The sequence below is a fragment of the Drosophila montana genome, unplaced genomic scaffold (genome assembly GCF_035044405.1).
Source record: "Drosophila montana isolate Dmon_TW-CO22-7 unplaced genomic scaffold, ASM3504440v1 contig_1624_1, whole genome shotgun sequence".
Classification (NCBI taxonomy): Eukaryota; Metazoa; Arthropoda; class Insecta; order Diptera; family Drosophilidae; genus Drosophila; species Drosophila montana.
Genome location: NW_026996559.1, coordinates 4,707,122 through 4,723,300, shown reverse-complemented (window position 1 = coordinate 4,723,300; position 16,179 = coordinate 4,707,122). Strand labels below are relative to the sequence as shown.

Sequence of the window (16,179 nt, the reverse complement as noted above, 5' to 3'; positions counted from 1 at the left end):
TTTTCATGGATGTGCTATCTGCCTTTTGTATATCTAGATTAAATTTATGCTATATAAGTATGTACGTCCAAAAGTAAAACGCTTTGTATATTTTTGAAATATAACGCGCTGCAATGTTTTATACGGTTTTCGTTATAGTTTTACTTAAACATTTGATTATATACCTATCAATATATATATATATATATATGTAATATGGTATATATAATGCAGTTATTGCAGATATTTGTGGTAATAGATTATGACTTATAGTGTTTACATTGATTTTGCTTATTTACTTGCATATGAAGAGTTGGGCTTGAATCTGTTTTGATTTTGTGGCTTTTGCAGTTGATGGCTAATCAATTTTTGGAGTATGTGTGTGGTGTGTGAGTTTACATACATATATTTTAAGCAAAGGTATTTCAATTGAATAAGTTTCATTTGTAATTTATTATTTATGGTTTCGTAGAATGCAAACGCGCCAAATTTTCAAAACTTTTTTAGTATTTGTTTTGTTTTGGGATGTGGTAGGTTTTCTTCTTGGTTTTTTGATTGTTTTACTTATTATCTCAGTATCACATATGTTTCCTCAAATAAACTATGTATGTGCTTTGAGACGGTACAAAATGTACGGAAACATATCTATTAAGCAACAATTTTACAGGCTTTCCATAGAACTAAACAATGGCAAAATAGCAAAAAGACTTTACACAAGAAAGGAACATATTAAAAGCAGGTTAAATTCTTCAACTTAGATTATTATATAATTAGTACACAAGTAATTTTAATTTAGCTAAAGCTGCAATGTGCGCTGGGTTAGGTTTTTGAGTGTGTGTGGGAAGATCGCTTCTAAATGCACGTGCTGGATTAAACATAATTATCCTTAGCGTTGCACTTTATAAATGTACGTTATAATTTATATGGTTTAGTATTAGCAAAATGCACTCAAAATATTGCTCGCCGCGGCTCCCCATAACCCATGTTCCCACTGTTTACGGCCCATGGCCAAAAGTCTAGATATCATCTATCAGCCGACCCTCTATTACCGAAGAATGATGGTAATTGGGACGCGGTCTAAAGTCCTCGTTCTGCTCATTCAGTTGTGTGGGCGACAGATCGACGCCCGGGCAAGAGGGCGTCACCACAATTTGTTCGTACTCGTGCATGCGTTTTCTGTATTGCCGAAGAAAGCAAAAGCTAGTTGCAGTTAAAAGAATGTTAAATTGATCAAATATTTCTTACCCAAAGCAACGGAAGATGACGCTCTTGAGCCAGCCAAAAAAGTTGAACTCTGCCGTCAGGCCAGGCTTGACGGCGGGATTAGCTGTGCCCACATAGAACCAAACAACGAATACGACCAAAAAACAAGTTAAGGCATAATACCAGTTCACCAACAGCATGACTAGCAGTTTGGTGAGCGCCTGCACGTAAAACAGAAGTTTGGGATAAAGCTCTAAAATTATATCTACTAATACTTACGCCCAGCAACGAGGCCCAACGATTGCAGAAGCCAGAGTACCAGTTTTTCGTCTTAGAATGTATAGGCGGGCGAATCGGAGCAATGGGCTCATTCTCATCCTCCACTTCGCTGCTAGCCTGTGCTGTGGACTGTTCGACGATCACGCCAGTGCTGTCCGTCATTGTTGCCGTTTCTTGCCCAGATGAAGTACTGGGCGCTGGCGCATCGAAACTTACAATGTTCTCAACAGGCACTGATGGCATTGCTTGCGCCTGATGCATTGGTGAGTTTTGTGGACTTTGCAGGTTCTTGTGGCGCACCCGATCTGGAAATAGCAAATCCAGATCATTGCCACCATCCGATACACTGCCATAGCGACGCGTCTCGTAGCTTGGACTGGAAGCTTGTATACGAAAACGTTCCTCACGCTGCTCCTGTATGTCAAAGGTTTGAGCCAGTGCGAAGTACGCGTAGTCTATACAAGCGTACGTCATCAGGAATGGCATTGTTACAATGGGCGCCAGAAAGTTAATGTCGCCTACGATAATAAAGGTGACCGTAACCAAAGCCACAACAGCCATTGCGTACAGTGGCACTTTATTGGGGCCGCGCTGTGTGAATTAGAATAGAAAGAGAGAGGGCGACATAGAAAAGGAGAAAGAAAGAGCGGCGTGTCTATGTACTTACACCCTTGCCCAGTGCATCAATACCAGGTATGACGTTCTCCTTGGCAATGCTCTGCAGGACGCGCGGCGTGCCGTACATGGCACCCAGACAGGAGGACATGCTGGACACATAGATGCCCGCCAGCAGCAGAAAGTGAACGGCCGAAACCTTCACAGAGATCATGAAGTCAGTGTATAATGTGGCACGCTTGCATGTGGCACCCAAAAATAGCACAAACACTAAATACAGAAATGTGCTGCAAAAAAGATAAATAGCAAAGATGGAATCAAGCAGCTATGGAATCGGTCGTTGAATATGACTAACGAAGTGCCAAATGCTGCCAGCGTGCCATTAGGAATGTCTGTGGATGGAGCGCGCAAATCGCCGCTCATATTGATGCCGGATAAGACGCCCGTGACGGTTGGAAAGAAGACGCCAAAAACTCGAAACCATGAATATCCATCTTCATATTTTGGCCAAAGGTTTTCCACAAAATTTCCGCTCATCCAGCCATCGAAGTCATTATCTGTAATGGATGCGATTGTCATTCAAGAAGCTTAAGGAGCGGCTATTAAACATCTACCTGGATCCTCGCCCACAAAGCTGCCTACCATGAAATCTAACGCCGATATAAGCAATACCATCAGCAGTATAAACTGCAGCTTAATGACCCACTTTACGCCAGCCACATTGATACAGCCGAGCAGTAGAACGGCGGCAGTCGCGAAGCCACGTATGGCCCACTTGTTGCCCTCGAGTCCCACCAGACCTGCCATTGATTCACCAAAACCCATCACGTTGAGGGCACAGCCAACGGCCTGACCAAAACAGTAGAGTAAGCCGAGAGCACCGCCAAATCGGGAGCCTAGCGTGTGTGCTATAAGAAAATAAACACCGCCGCTCTCCACGCGACATCTCTCACAAATGCCAATTGCCGAGAGCACGCTGACCAAGGCAATGACCACAGTGCAGAAAATGATGAGAACAGCATTGATGATGCCTGCCTGGGCCACAATCCAGCCGGAGCGCAGGAACACGATAACGCCAAAAACATTAATCAGGCAAGAGGTAAACACGCCATCCCATGTGCCAAATAGCACCGGCTGCGAGATGAAGAAATTCGAGCGCCACCTGTTGAGCGATGGCAACAGTCACGAATTATTATGAGGCGATCTCTATGGATTTACCTACCAGGGTTTATCACCTTGCTCTCCGGCAAAGATTTCGTTGGCGCCAGACGCATGATGTCCGCCGGCTGCGTACGTATACTCATTGCCCAGATCCACGAAGCCACCAGTGTTGTTGTTGCTTCGTTGGCGAAAGCTGGCTACCGTTATCTCGCCTTCATCGTCGCCACCAAGACCAAAGCGTTGCCAATCAACGGTGCGTCTATTGCCGTTACTTTCTACGGTATTACTCATACTTTTGATTGTTGTCGGCCGTCCGTCCGCCACCCCCGCGCCAACACCTTTGACAGTATCGTATTGTTGTTGTCGTTTTTGCTTTTATTGACACTTTAATAGCTTCGTTTAGATTCTTTTCTGTGAGACGTATTAATTGTTAAATGTTTTAAGCCAAACGTAGCTACAAACTGATTGTTATCCAATGCCGGAGTGTTTGTTGCTGTTGCTGTTTCTGTTTATGGTATCCGAAACGCATCCACGCACGCAGTTTGGCCAAAATAAAATGTTTAGCCTCCCTTCGACTTACTTTTAACTCGCATGTGCTACAACGTATATCATTTTCAGTTGACGGTTTCACTAAACAATGCAACTGTGATTTTTAAACGCGTAAAAAGTTAAATAAAAACACTGCTCATACATATACACAAATATATATATATATATAGAACTCGCGCAGCTCGTCATCGATAACTAGTTGTTGCAATTGTTTTTGTTGGGATGCGATAGCGAATTGTTTGCCTGACAGCGCGCCAATTTAAATTGTGCACATATACAGGTTAGTTTACACTCCCCCAGATAAAAAAAAAACAAAAGGGAAAAGGTGGTATTTGTTGGACTTGGATTTCATTAACGTTGGCGGAGCTTAATTTTATTTTAAAGTTTATTAAATATAAAGACTTAAGAGGTGCGATAACGCAGTGGCAGATCGATTGTCACTATCACTTGACGATGAATATCCAATAGTGTGGAACTATCGTCAATGGTTCGCTGCTATCGATGTCTAGCCATTATAAATCGAATTTTCGATATTTTATTTAAAATGTATAGAAATGTGCTTGTAAAATGCAACTAGTTAGTTTCTTTATACATGTAAATGGTAAATATTTTGTGCAATACGTTTGTGGTTCTTGTGTAGCGGTAACTGCTATCGCTGGCAACGCTGAATTCTTACAAGGGCTGCCAGCGATCTGGCAGCACTAGCCTATAGTTGCCACAGATTGATAGTTGCGCCCGCCCAAGTTGAACTTGAATTTTCCCGCCTTAGTCTTTAAACATATTTATTTTAACACATATTTTTAACGTTTAACTAGGCCACCAAATAAATTCACTGGGGTTTTTATTAATTCGTTTTGTTTACAAAAATTGTATAAATGTTTTTTTTTCTATTTATGTAAATTGTGGTTACAGTTAGGCATAATTTTTACACATAATTTTTTTGTATATATATTACTACAGTATGCAAATACATAACTTAATCGCATTTAAAATTTTATTTATTTTAAACTTTTCTTGTGTATGCTAGACTAAAGAATACAGTTACGCAGCGGCGACTAGCAAATTGCTATCCAAAACCATATATTTCTGTATCTGGATTTGGGTGCCTCAGTTTTTTTTTAAGTACATTAAAATTAGCTACAGTTCTTTGGATGGTTTAGGGACTGGGGGCTTTGCGTTTAGATATATATATATTTTTTAGAAAAAAAAAAAAAATATACACAAGTTGCGCTATATGCATAACAATAAAATTGTTTTCTTTGTTTTCTTTTTTAAACAGTTTCTTAGATTTTTTGTTTGTTTGTTTTAAGGACTAGATTAGGAACCACATTTGTACAGTTTTTGTAATTTGTTTGTATGTTTTTTTTTACATGACAACTAATTATGTTATGTAATTTAAGGTAAAATTTACAGTGACAAATGAACAGTTTTTTGGGCCTTTCGTTGCATTTTCTTTTGGTTTGCAGCTAAAAAAAACTTAAACAATAAATTTATATTTTTGCTTTTGTATAAACTAAAAAAAAATGGATGTTTAACAAAACACATAAATAATAAATAATAGCAGGCGGGGGTAGGCTTGGCTTTAAGCAATAAGTTAATGCTTAAAATTAAATTTTGGCAAGCATTTCGTTAAATGGCAAATAAGATTTGGTTTGCAAAACTAATATTATAAAAAAAAATAAAATAATAATAAAATGAATGCACATGCACTTCAGTCACTTGCATGTTGGCTTCTTTGTTTGGCACACAAAACTAGACATAAATAAATAGTAGCATTACGTTAATGATAGGTAATCATAATAATAACTAATTGTATATTAGTTGGTAATTTGGTTAACATAAAAATGGCAAATCGAAAGTAATAAAAAAAAAAGGCGACGATCATAAACATGGCCTGAACTAAAAGTGTTAAGAACAACAAGTATCTAGGACTAGCTAATTGCTTTGACAGCCTCACGCGGGCGGCAACTGTTGCTGCTGCTGCTGCTGCTGTGCCAATTGCAGCAGCAGGGCTGAGGCAGCTGCTGGCGGCAGCACCGCAATGTGGCGCTTGATGCGCTTCGCTGGCGGCTGCGACGATGGCGGTGGCGACGGCGCTGATTGTGAGGGTGTTGGCGATAGGCCGCCCACAACGCCCACATCCTTGACCAAGGCATCCTGTGAGTCATACTCTTCATGCAGCGTTAAGTCCGCTATGCTGGTCTTGCTCTGCTCGAGCTCCACTTGCAATTCCATCACATCATCCTCCTCCTGATCCTCGTCCTCGTCCTCCTCATCGTCAATGTCTACGATGGAAATGATGTCGCTGTCGCCGCTGCTGCTGCTGTCGCTGGCGATACGGCTTCTGCTGTTGTCGTTGACACGCCCAGGCTCATCATCGATATCGATTTGCAGCAGGCCAGCGACGTGTTGATCGTCGTCGTCGTCGTCATCATCATCATCATCATCGTCGTCGTCGTCGTCGTCGTCGCCACCGCCATCGTTCGCTTCGGACTAGCTGCTGCTTGACTGCGTTTGCAACACACTCGCTGCGGCTGTGCTGGCCGCACCGCTGACGCCCACGCTGGCGCCCACGCCCATAACACTGTTGCCTGGAAAATGGCAGAGGCACGCCGGATTGGGATAGTGGCCGGACTGTGAGTCCAGCTTTTTGGTTAACGTTTGCCAATACTCGATCTGTACATTGAGCAGCTCAATCTTGCGCTTGCGCTCCTCCAGCGCCAGCGACATCATGTACTCATTGTGCTGGCCGCGGGAGCCGTTGCTGCTGTTGCTGCTGTTCAGGTTGTTGTTGTTGTTGTTGCTACTGTTGTTCAGGTTGTGGTTGTGGTTGTTGTTAAGATTAAGGTTAAGGTTGTTGTTGCTATTGCTGTTGGCAGCAGCGGAGGCACAATTTATGGTGCTTATGTTGCTAACTCCGAGTCCATTGTAGCCATTAAAGCTGCCGGCGGCAACGCTGAGGCCGCTGCTCTGCTGTAGATGCTGGTGCGCCTGCGCCTGCGCCTTGTCCCGGCTCTGGTGTCCATTGAGCAGCAACTGAACGCCGCCCGCTTGGTTCGAGCCATTTGTGGCAGCAGCGGCGGCGGCAGCGGCTGCAGCGGCGACTGCGGTTGCCGCTGCCGATGCACCTCTTTCCACTGTGTGACCGCGCGCCAAACGCGGCAGCTGCAACGTTTGTGTTGCATGCCGCGAGCTGCCAACGCCGCTCGTTGCCGCATTGATGGCCGCCTGCAGCGTGTGCGCCGGTGGATGCTGCACCGCCGACAGACCTAAGCCGTTAAGCAGCAAGTGCTGCTCCATTTGCTCCGCCGTAAGCTGCAGACCATTGCTGTTGTTGTTGTTGTTGCTGATGCTGGGATTGTTGTTGTTATTGTTGCAGCTGCTGCTGTTGTTGTTATTGTTGTTGTTGCTGCTGCCGCTGTTCATGTTGCCATTCTGCAGGGTCTTGTTAATGCTGGCAAAGGCGCCAACGCGTATGTTGCCCACACTGGAGAGCATTATTTCCGCCTTTGGCACTCCCCCGGACATATAACTGCCTGCGGATGAGATGGAGGTCTTGGTGGAGCCCACGGGTGAGCTAGACGCACGCGGTAATGGATCGCTGTTGTTGTTGTTGCACATACTGCTGCCGCCATTGGCCAAGTCTCTGCTGGGCATGGAGCCGCCGGCGCTATGCTGCTGCAGCTGGCGCAGATCTGTGGCGAATAGCACCTCGTCCTCCTCCTCCAGACACACTTCGGGCGCCTTTGGACTGGGGCAATCGTCATCGTCATCATCATCCATGCAGTCAATGCCGTTCTCTGTCTGCTCATTATCGCTAATTGTCTCCGATTTGATCAGTATGACATCCGTGTCCATTCCTTCGTACATGGGCAACTATTTCCACAAATAAAAAAAAAAACAGACAACGAGAAAAAGTTTAAAAAGATGTTTCCGATTTTCGGCATTTACAAGTTTTGCAACACTAAAAAATCATTGACAATTTTTGCAAGTGTTGGCCAACAACAGAAAAATGTGAAAGAATTAGCTTCATGAAAAAGGAAAATAACAGTTTTATAAATAATTAAGAGGCAGTTATTCAAGCTCTAAGTTCTTGAGTGAAATATTTATTTTAAGTGCTTTGTACATGCAAATTTTTTGAGTATTAAGTCGTTTTGACAAAAACTAGGCAATGCAAGATCTGAATGAGTTTGGAATTTCTAAGAAAGCAATGTAAAGAAGCCTGAAGAAATTATTTAGCCATTGCTAATTCCGAATTGCTCTTGCGGCTTTAAAGTGACTTAAGATACTGCAGTGTTGGGTAACACGGAAACCAATATGCTCTATAAGAAAGCCATTTTTTGATTTAAGGCATCTCAGCGATGTTGGGCAGATTAGAAATATTGTCTAATTTGATATAAAAACAACTAGACTCATCCAAACTCTAGTAAGCTAAGGAATTTTTTTTTTTAAAAAGAAAGGTGCTTAGCTTAGTTTGGACTACGCTTTCATTAAGTATTCCATATAAACTTTAAAGTACATACCTTTGAATCTTCGTAGTCATCGGCCAAATGGCGACCATTTCCGGTCGCTTGACTTCCGGCGCCATCCGGTGACATTTGCTCGGCTATGTACTGCGCCACGGAATCCTGTTGCGAGAGCGTGTTGAGCAGATCCATAAATGAGCGATTGCCCTTGTCCTCGCCACATAGATCCTTTTTTAGCAGCAGCTTCATGTTCTTGTAGAGCTGTCGCAGCTGCTTGGCGCTGCGCTGATGATAGACCTTCGAGTTGAACTCTTTGGCTATCTGCAGCCAGACCTCATCCTTTTTCCGATTGGACTCGGCGTCTGTGCGCTTATTCTCAATCACATCCTTGTACTGGGCCGCATACCCGAGCACCATATTGCGCTCCCGCTGTGTATACCGGGGAGTCTTTTCCATTTTCAGCCGTTTGCAAGACGTCTTGAAGCTGATCAAAAGAATATGAAAGGAAAACTATTACTAAAAGGCTAAGCATTCTGAAAAATGGAGCAAATACATCCACGAGAGAGTGAGACAGAAAGATAGAGATAGAGAGGAAGAGAAAAGGAAATGGAATGAATATATCAAATCAATGTTAGATTAAAAGATACCACTAATAATTGCAAATTTCAAGGCCTTACTGGAATTCATGAAAATCGCAGAGGAAGGCGATAGTTTGAAGAGCAAAGAGTCAGAGTGTAAGGAAAACAGCGGGAAAAAAGGAAAGAGAGATTCGAAATGTGAGTTAGAGAGGGATCGAGAGGTAGCGTGAGAACAAGAGTAACAAAGAGAGGGTTGAGAGAGAGAGAGAACTAGAGCAAGTATAAGAGAGTACAGAGAGGGAGAGAGATAGAGAGAGAGAGAGAAAGAGAGAGAGAGAGAGAGCGAGAGCAGAAGACAGAGCGAAGATTGGAGGGCAATTAAAATAGAGCGATTTCTCACTTATCTCTATAGTTTTGCTTTTGCTTTTCTTAAGGCTTAAATTTAATGTCATTATAATTATATGTTCACCGTTTAAGTATTTCCAAATATTGCACCTACTCTCAATGGCATATCCGACCAGCCCATCCCCCTTGGCGCGCCACATACGCAACCCAATCAATTCACCTAGCTTTTAGACGCGCCATTCTTTAATTATTTAAACAAAACAAAAGAAAAGGCAAAAAACAATTGACAAAAAATTTAACGCTTAACTCTTTCACACACATACGACGGACCGATTATTGATAACGCATATATGTACATATGTATATGTATACTCATGCGCTTCTGGGAGACACACACGCAAACACACAGCATGCATATGGCCTGGCCCAATGTGTGTGTGTGTGTGTGTGTGATAAGCTGGCGACGCAGCTAACGACCAGGCCCGGCAGCAGCTAGCTCCGAGCTTTACGCTTTCGCGTCGCCCTCCACCCTGATAGCTCACAACGTGAACTTCTACGAAATCCTCGACGAATATGGTTTTGCGTGCCAATTTAGTGAGCGGTGGGAATTTGGTCAGTTACTGGCTAAGTTGTTCTTCTTCTTGTTTTTTTTTAATTTATATTTTTGCTTTTGTTTTTCATTGATAAGCGCCAAAGCTATTTATCGATTTGAGCAACTTTGCATAGTATTATGATAAGTACGCCACTCAGGGGTTAAAATCGCCAGAAACTTTGAGCTTAACTCAAAGCTTTAAGCTGCGCAAACGCTGCACTCGAGTGGCGTGCTTGAGCGCAGCTTTCATTGCTCGGCTGAATAACTAAATGCAGGCATGGCAAAATAGAGGTATATCATATGCATGCGCGTGTGTGTGTATATAGTATATACATATATGTATATAAAACAGAATGCAGGCCCAGACTAAAACAATAATGTAAGGCAACTTAATATCTAATCTCAAATTGGAGATTAGGTCGCCATCACACACACACACATACACATTGTAGGTAATCAAAGAGAAAGAGGGAGCGCGTGAGAGACCGCGTATTAAATGTACTCACGTTTTGAGGCCGCGCCAAAGCCGGCAAAAAGCACACGCACACCCACACACCCACAGAAAAAAAACCGAGCGAGGAATATAGCGCAAAGAGCACAAAAAACGGCAGCGACCGACTGTGGTTGGGTGGTTGGCTCGACTGGATGGTTTCTATTTAATTATTATTGTTTTTTTTTTTTGGGTGCAACAACGGGACGATGACGACGACGGCGACGACGACAGCGCGACAACTTCGCGAGCGGCAGCAACGAAGCACAAAGCTTGACTGAATTCGAGCAAATAATGGCTGGCGCTCAGAAGTACCGTTGGACAACAACACCAACAACAACAAGAACTAAAACAACAACAAGAGCGACGTCAACCGACGGGCAAACAAAAATAGGAATACCGCGCAGGCCAACAAGCAACAACAATTTAACAACTGCGTCGCAGCGCCCCCTGAAGGCCCCGCATAGAACGTACACACACACACACACAACACACAGCTGGGGCTGAGGCTGAATGAGTCCGTCTGTTTGCCCTCACAGCTGTGTGTGTGTGTGTATGAGACGTAATTAAAGCTTGAAACCGAGTTTACAACAACAACCCCGCAACGAAACGCAGCGACGACGACGACGACACGCGCATGTGTGAGCGGGAGAGCACAGCATTGTAGGCTGTGTGCGAGCGAGAGAGAGAGAAAGAGAGAGGGAGAGCGCGCGCGGCGTGATACAACTGTTAAAGAGGCCGCGCTTGCCAGCAGTGCGGCACAGGAGACTCAGACTGAGACACACTCATACACACACATACACAGAGGCGTGCTCGCAAAGAGCGAGTCAAAGCCGCGTGTGGGGCAAACAATGAGCTCAGTTTATAAATAAATGCATGCACACACACACATACACCTAAACGAGTGCAACTCCAGCGTCAAGTTGGTGTTATGACATCCGCCCAAACGCCCCCCTACGCCTACAACAGCAAAAAATCGTTTTAAGCGGAGCAGCAACAAAGTAAGGGTTGACGGCGGCAGCGACGTCAGCAGAGCAATGGCAACCGAAGACCGTACGAAGCTCAAAACGAAGAGCAACTGAAGACTGACGTGGGTCGCGCTCGCTGCAGCACCAGCAACAGAAAAAATAGCAACAACAGAAGCGTGGATGTAAACAGAGATGAAACAAATGGAAATCAACTGAAGTAAAAAATACCCTATTCACAGCCCCAAACTAGTAATATGCACTTTTATATACATACATACGTATGCACAGGCATATTTACAAACATACCGTATGGAATTTCTACATCCAGTATTTCATATACATATGTAAACATGTGTGTCTATACTTCATAGTATCTCAGGAAGAAAGCTGCCTGTTACGTACATTTGCTCAAATTCATTATGCCCCGTTTTACGTATTTTATGCAAAGAGGGTATCAAGCTATATGTACATATGTATATATACATAAATTACATATATGTATGCATATAGTACAGTTCCTACATGCATGTCCCATGGGAATGCTTAATAATAGCTGAATATGTGATCGCAGACAAGCAATTTAAAGCTTTACACAGACCATGTTTATGGCTGTTTTATTTTTGTATGTTACCAGATTTCTTTGAAGTTCCCAAAATGTTTAGTTTTGCGTAATACAATTTAGTTTACGAGCTTGAAATGTATTATAAAAACTAAAAAAGCGCATTTCGATCATTTGATTTTAGGCAAAACCCAAAAATGGGCATGTGAAGTTTAATAAACGTTTATACTCGAGGATTAAAGACTACAATTTCTTTTATATTAACAATTCTTCGATATTTTCGATAGAAAATATTGTGGGATTTAAATTCCCATTATTATCTATATTTCATCCTGCCTTGAGGATGTTGTGGGTTTGTATTCTAATTTTTGCCTAAATTAAAAAACGTTATACTGAATCCAAGGATTAAAAAGGCGTTGCTCCTTTTCCCATGCCTAGATACCGAACCACGGCAAATTATCGAGTACGATATTGGAGCATGTGTGTGTGAGTGTGTGAGTGCTTGTGTGTGTATGTGAGTGAGTTACAAAGCGTCAGCGTTGGTATGGCAAACGATGTCGACTCAAGTTTTAAGATAAGATTAAAAAAGAAACCGAACTGAATCGGAGTCAATGTGTCCGTGTGTAAATGTGTGCTTGTGTGTGTGTTTGTGTGTGTGTGTGTGTGTTAGTGCCTGTTATCTATAAAATCCATTGACAATGGGCCACTGCTCGCGGCCAGGCAACGGCTTTCTGCTGAGCAATGCAAACACAGCAGCAAAAATTTTTACTTCAAGCAGCACTACAAGATACTTAAGTCTATGTACATATGTAAAAAGCTGCAGGCACCGCCGGTGGCTCACAAAAGATAAAAAAGTATCTACAGATGTGTGTGACAGCGTGTGTGTGTGTAAGTCTACATAAGCGGTGCTTTGCTTGCTCGAACTAGTAGGCACAAGTCTCAAAGCGACACCTGACTGAATTTATCTGCACTTTTACACACACACATACACAGAGACACACTTGGGCGTTGCTCCACAGCGACCCCTTTTTCCCAGAAACTCGCTCCATTATTGCCCCCAACCCCTCAATCCGTACCTCATTGGACGCCTCAACTGCACACAACAGGTGGAATTATTTACTGATAAGCCGCTGATAAAAGTGAGCCCAAGTGCTGGGGCGGGTTTTGGGGGCATATTTCTGCTGCTGTGACTGTTGCCCAAACAGTCGCTTGATTCTATTTGTAGAGCTCTGATATTGGAAATGGCCGCGTGACTATATATTAGAACATGATATCATATATGGACACGAAATGTATTTTCTTTTTTACTAGTTTTTGCTATCAGCTTATATCAATGCTTGGGATATTATTACTCAATTTGTTCGGATATAATAGATAGGTTTACTTGTTTATTAGATATAACAAAGTAGTTATTACATCTAAATATATTTCACATTATCCATACCAGTAACATATTATAGAAATGCAACAAGTACAGATTTGTATATATGTATGCCGAGAAACATTAGAAACATTGCATATAAAACCACTTAGGTATCCAATTTCGTGCCCTATCCTCACAACCTTGATCGAGCCCATTCTAAGCTTTCCAGAAGAACATAACATAATATCTTTAGTATCTTTATTAATTATAGATTTTTGTTTTTACCCAAAGCAAACTTTACAAAACTATACCTTTTAGGAAATCCTGCTTAAAAGCGATCTGTCGCATATGCGCACACGCACATCTCGTGTCACGACTTGCCCATCTCTAACACACACACAGACGCACGCATTATGCACAAGTCACAATATTAATTTGTACCCGGGCTGTGGGTTGAGCAAGTTTTAAGTTCTAACTGTTTGTTGGCTCTTTGATAAGACTGGCCGAAACTAGCAACTGACAGGGCCTTGGTCACGAGTGTTGCCCCTATATCTGTGTATATCTGTGTGTCGCTGTGTGTGTGTGTGCGTGTGTGCGTGCGCCTGATGAGCTGTTGAAGTACCGAGCAGTTAAGCAGCTGATAATAATGAGGTTCGAACCAATTGTACGCAAAATTAGCAACATTTCATTGACTATTTGCAGCCCCGAATCTCCTTACCAAACTCTCTCTCCCTCGCTCTATCTCTCTCTGATTTCTGTTATTGTTGTTGGAGTATGATGATAATTTGTTTGCAATATTTCCCAACACTTTTTTCTGTAAACTTATCTTACGCATACGATTTTAGTTTTTAGAGACGAAAATCAGTAGCGTTTAAACGTTATTAAAATATTTAAGAATTTTGTGAAAAATTAACTTTAGGCCCCAATTCTCGCAAAAGAAAATTTAGCTCAAAGCTGCATAAGCTCTTTAAAGGGGCTCATGGATGTGAAAAACCAGGTTCATGAATCGACGTTAAGGGCCATGTGTTGGTTCCAGCCGTGAACCGAACCAACAACAATTTAATATTAGCTTTGCAGTCCTCTCTCTAAAACTCAATTCAAAGAACCCGCTAAAAACTCCAAACTCTCCAAAATTCGTTTGCTCTTAAAACTGAAAGTGTAAGCTCAAAAGAGTTCAATCAAAAGTAAGCTAAATAGATCACAACAATAAACTTCAGTAGTTCTCCAAAGTGACCAAGGTCTCCATAACACTAATCCATCAAATTCAACCAACAAACTCTCCAAGCTTTTGATCTTTACAAAATAAATATTATCTAGTCTACACCGATCTGCATTATGCTCACGATAGAAATGTCTAAAAAATGATATTACAAATTTCCCAACAACTCTCCTAGGTCTCCAAAATATAAATGTTTACTCTACAAACTCTGCAATTTGTTTGTAGTTCTACAATATAGTCTGCACTGCTCTCTCTCTCTCTCTCTCTCTCTTAGGCTCAAAATAAAAAACGTCCATGGAATGAATTAGATTAGCCATCGGAAATTCTACATGCTTTAAAGTAATTGCAGCTCACCTGAGTTTCTAGCCGGCTACAGTTTGAAAATTGCACCACCAATGCTGCTTGCACGGTGGCTCTGAGGCTGCGGTTGCCTGTTGCTGTTGTTGTTGTTGTTGTTGGTGCTGTTGTCGTTGTCGTTGTTGCTGAGATGTTCCAATTGTTTGGACACTGGGCACACGGTTAAAGAATTGCCGAAACTATCTTCGATTGTTTTTTGCGATATTGATAGCCAACACCATTGATGAGAGTGGGCGCGGGCGGTGCGGGGAAGTGCGGTTCGATGCGGCGGCTGGCGTGATGGGGTTGAGTCAGTGCTGAGCGGTTTATATTATAATTAATCTTTTTTTTGTTTTTGTTTTAATGTTTGATTTGTGTTTTTCCTTCTTGGCTACGATTGCGCTTCACGCGGCGTATGCGTAATTTTTTATATTGGCCAAGCTACAGCAGCTGCCTGCGTCTGCTGTCGCTCTCCTGTGTCTCTATATGTAGCTCTGTGTGCGTTGATCTGACTCTCCCACGCTCTGTCTCTTGCCTTTCACTCGCACTCTCTGTTTAGTATTCTCGCTCTCTCTCCGTCCCTCTCTCTGTCGCTCTGAGTTGAAGACTTTGTTTTTGCGTTGTGCGCTTCTTTGTTGCTTTGATTACGTTTATAGTTGTCGGCAGTTGTTGTTGTTGTTGTTGTTTCAAACCTTGGACTAAAATTAAAAATACATAGAATCGAATTTGTTAGAATGAAATCACGCCCATTCGTAAACATCAGAACAGATACACACACACACACACACACACACACACACACACACACACACACACACACACACACACACTCACAGCTGAAGATGAAAATATGAAAAACGTGACGTCGCAACTTCTGAATGCAAATTACAAAACAAAAATTAAAATCATAATAATAATAATAATAAATAAATCACTTCGCGTCGCATTTAACTGTTAAATATCTATATATATATATATATACACACACATATGTGCATGTGTTCTATGGAAACGTGTCTCAAACCTCGACGCTTTGCTCTATTTGACTGGTTGCCAGTCTTGGAGATAATGTCACTGGCTTCGGCGACTCGGCCAACTCATGCTTGGTCTGGGAACTCATAGGCGGCTAATATCTAATCTGTGCCAGGCGGCAGCTTTATCTTATCGCCTTAAAGGTGAGCTTGCGGCTCCATGGTTACTGTCGCATTATAATACACGCGTAACACAACAACAACAACAGGAACAGCCGCTACACTGCAATTCAATTCGAAGCACCCCAAACACACACACATACGCACGCTCACAGCCAACCACTACCCCTTCCCTTGGCGCCTTTGCTGATTTTTCAACGCATTGTGAGTCACATGAGAAAGTGTGTGTGTGTGGGTGTTGTTGTTGGGGCGCAGGTGTTGAACCTATGCATGTTGTTTGAAGAGCTCACTGCAAGGGTCGCATTAAAGCTTTAAAAACCAAACCT

At 42.5% G+C, this 16,179-nt stretch overlaps 3 protein-coding genes across 6 annotated transcripts; all 3 read right to left on the bottom strand.

The window, feature by feature from the left end:
- Positions 1-514: 514 nt before the first annotated feature.
- LOC135440671 (solute carrier family 12 member 8) lies at positions 515-3,951 on the bottom strand. Of its 3 annotated transcripts, none has more exons than XM_064699964.1 (8): positions 3,818-3,951; positions 3,299-3,648; positions 2,691-3,238; positions 2,432-2,633; positions 2,129-2,363; positions 1,462-2,052; positions 1,225-1,403; positions 515-1,155 (listed from the first exon to the last, which is right to left on the bottom strand). In XM_064699964.1, the coding sequence occupies exons 2-8, from the start codon at positions 3,526-3,528 to the stop codon at positions 996-998; spliced, it is 2,145 nt and encodes a 714-aa protein (XP_064556034.1). In that variant the 5' UTR covers positions 3,529-3,648; positions 3,818-3,951; the 3' UTR covers positions 515-995. The 3 variants fall into 3 exon arrangements, with proteins under 3 accessions (XP_064556034.1, XP_064556033.1, XP_064556032.1); XM_064699963.1 differs by having other exon boundaries at positions 3,700-3,926; XM_064699962.1 differs by having other exon boundaries at positions 3,299-3,926.
- An 815-nt stretch (positions 3,952-4,766) lies between these two features.
- On the bottom strand, positions 4,767-6,270 carry LOC135440573 (trigger factor-like; the record flags this gene model as incomplete). Its single annotated transcript, XM_064699820.1, has 1 exon — positions 4,767-6,270. A coding segment is annotated over one exon (531 nt), but the record flags the coding sequence as incomplete, so codon positions are not given.
- LOC135440729 (M-phase inducer phosphatase-like) lies at positions 6,191-15,856 on the bottom strand. 2 transcript variants are annotated; one of them, XM_064700060.1, is made up of 4 exons: positions 15,727-15,856; positions 14,721-15,400; positions 8,310-8,736; positions 6,191-7,662 (listed from the first exon to the last, which is right to left on the bottom strand). In XM_064700060.1, the coding sequence occupies exons 3-4, from the start codon at positions 8,706-8,708 to the stop codon at positions 6,280-6,282; spliced, it is 1,782 nt and encodes a 593-aa protein (XP_064556130.1). In that variant the 5' UTR covers positions 8,709-8,736; positions 14,721-15,400; positions 15,727-15,856; the 3' UTR covers positions 6,191-6,279. The 2 variants fall into 2 exon arrangements, with proteins under 2 accessions (XP_064556130.1, XP_064556131.1); XM_064700061.1 differs by lacking the exons at positions 14,721-15,400; positions 15,727-15,856 and adding an exon at positions 10,274-10,536.
- Between the last annotated feature and the right edge of the window lie 323 nt (positions 15,857-16,179).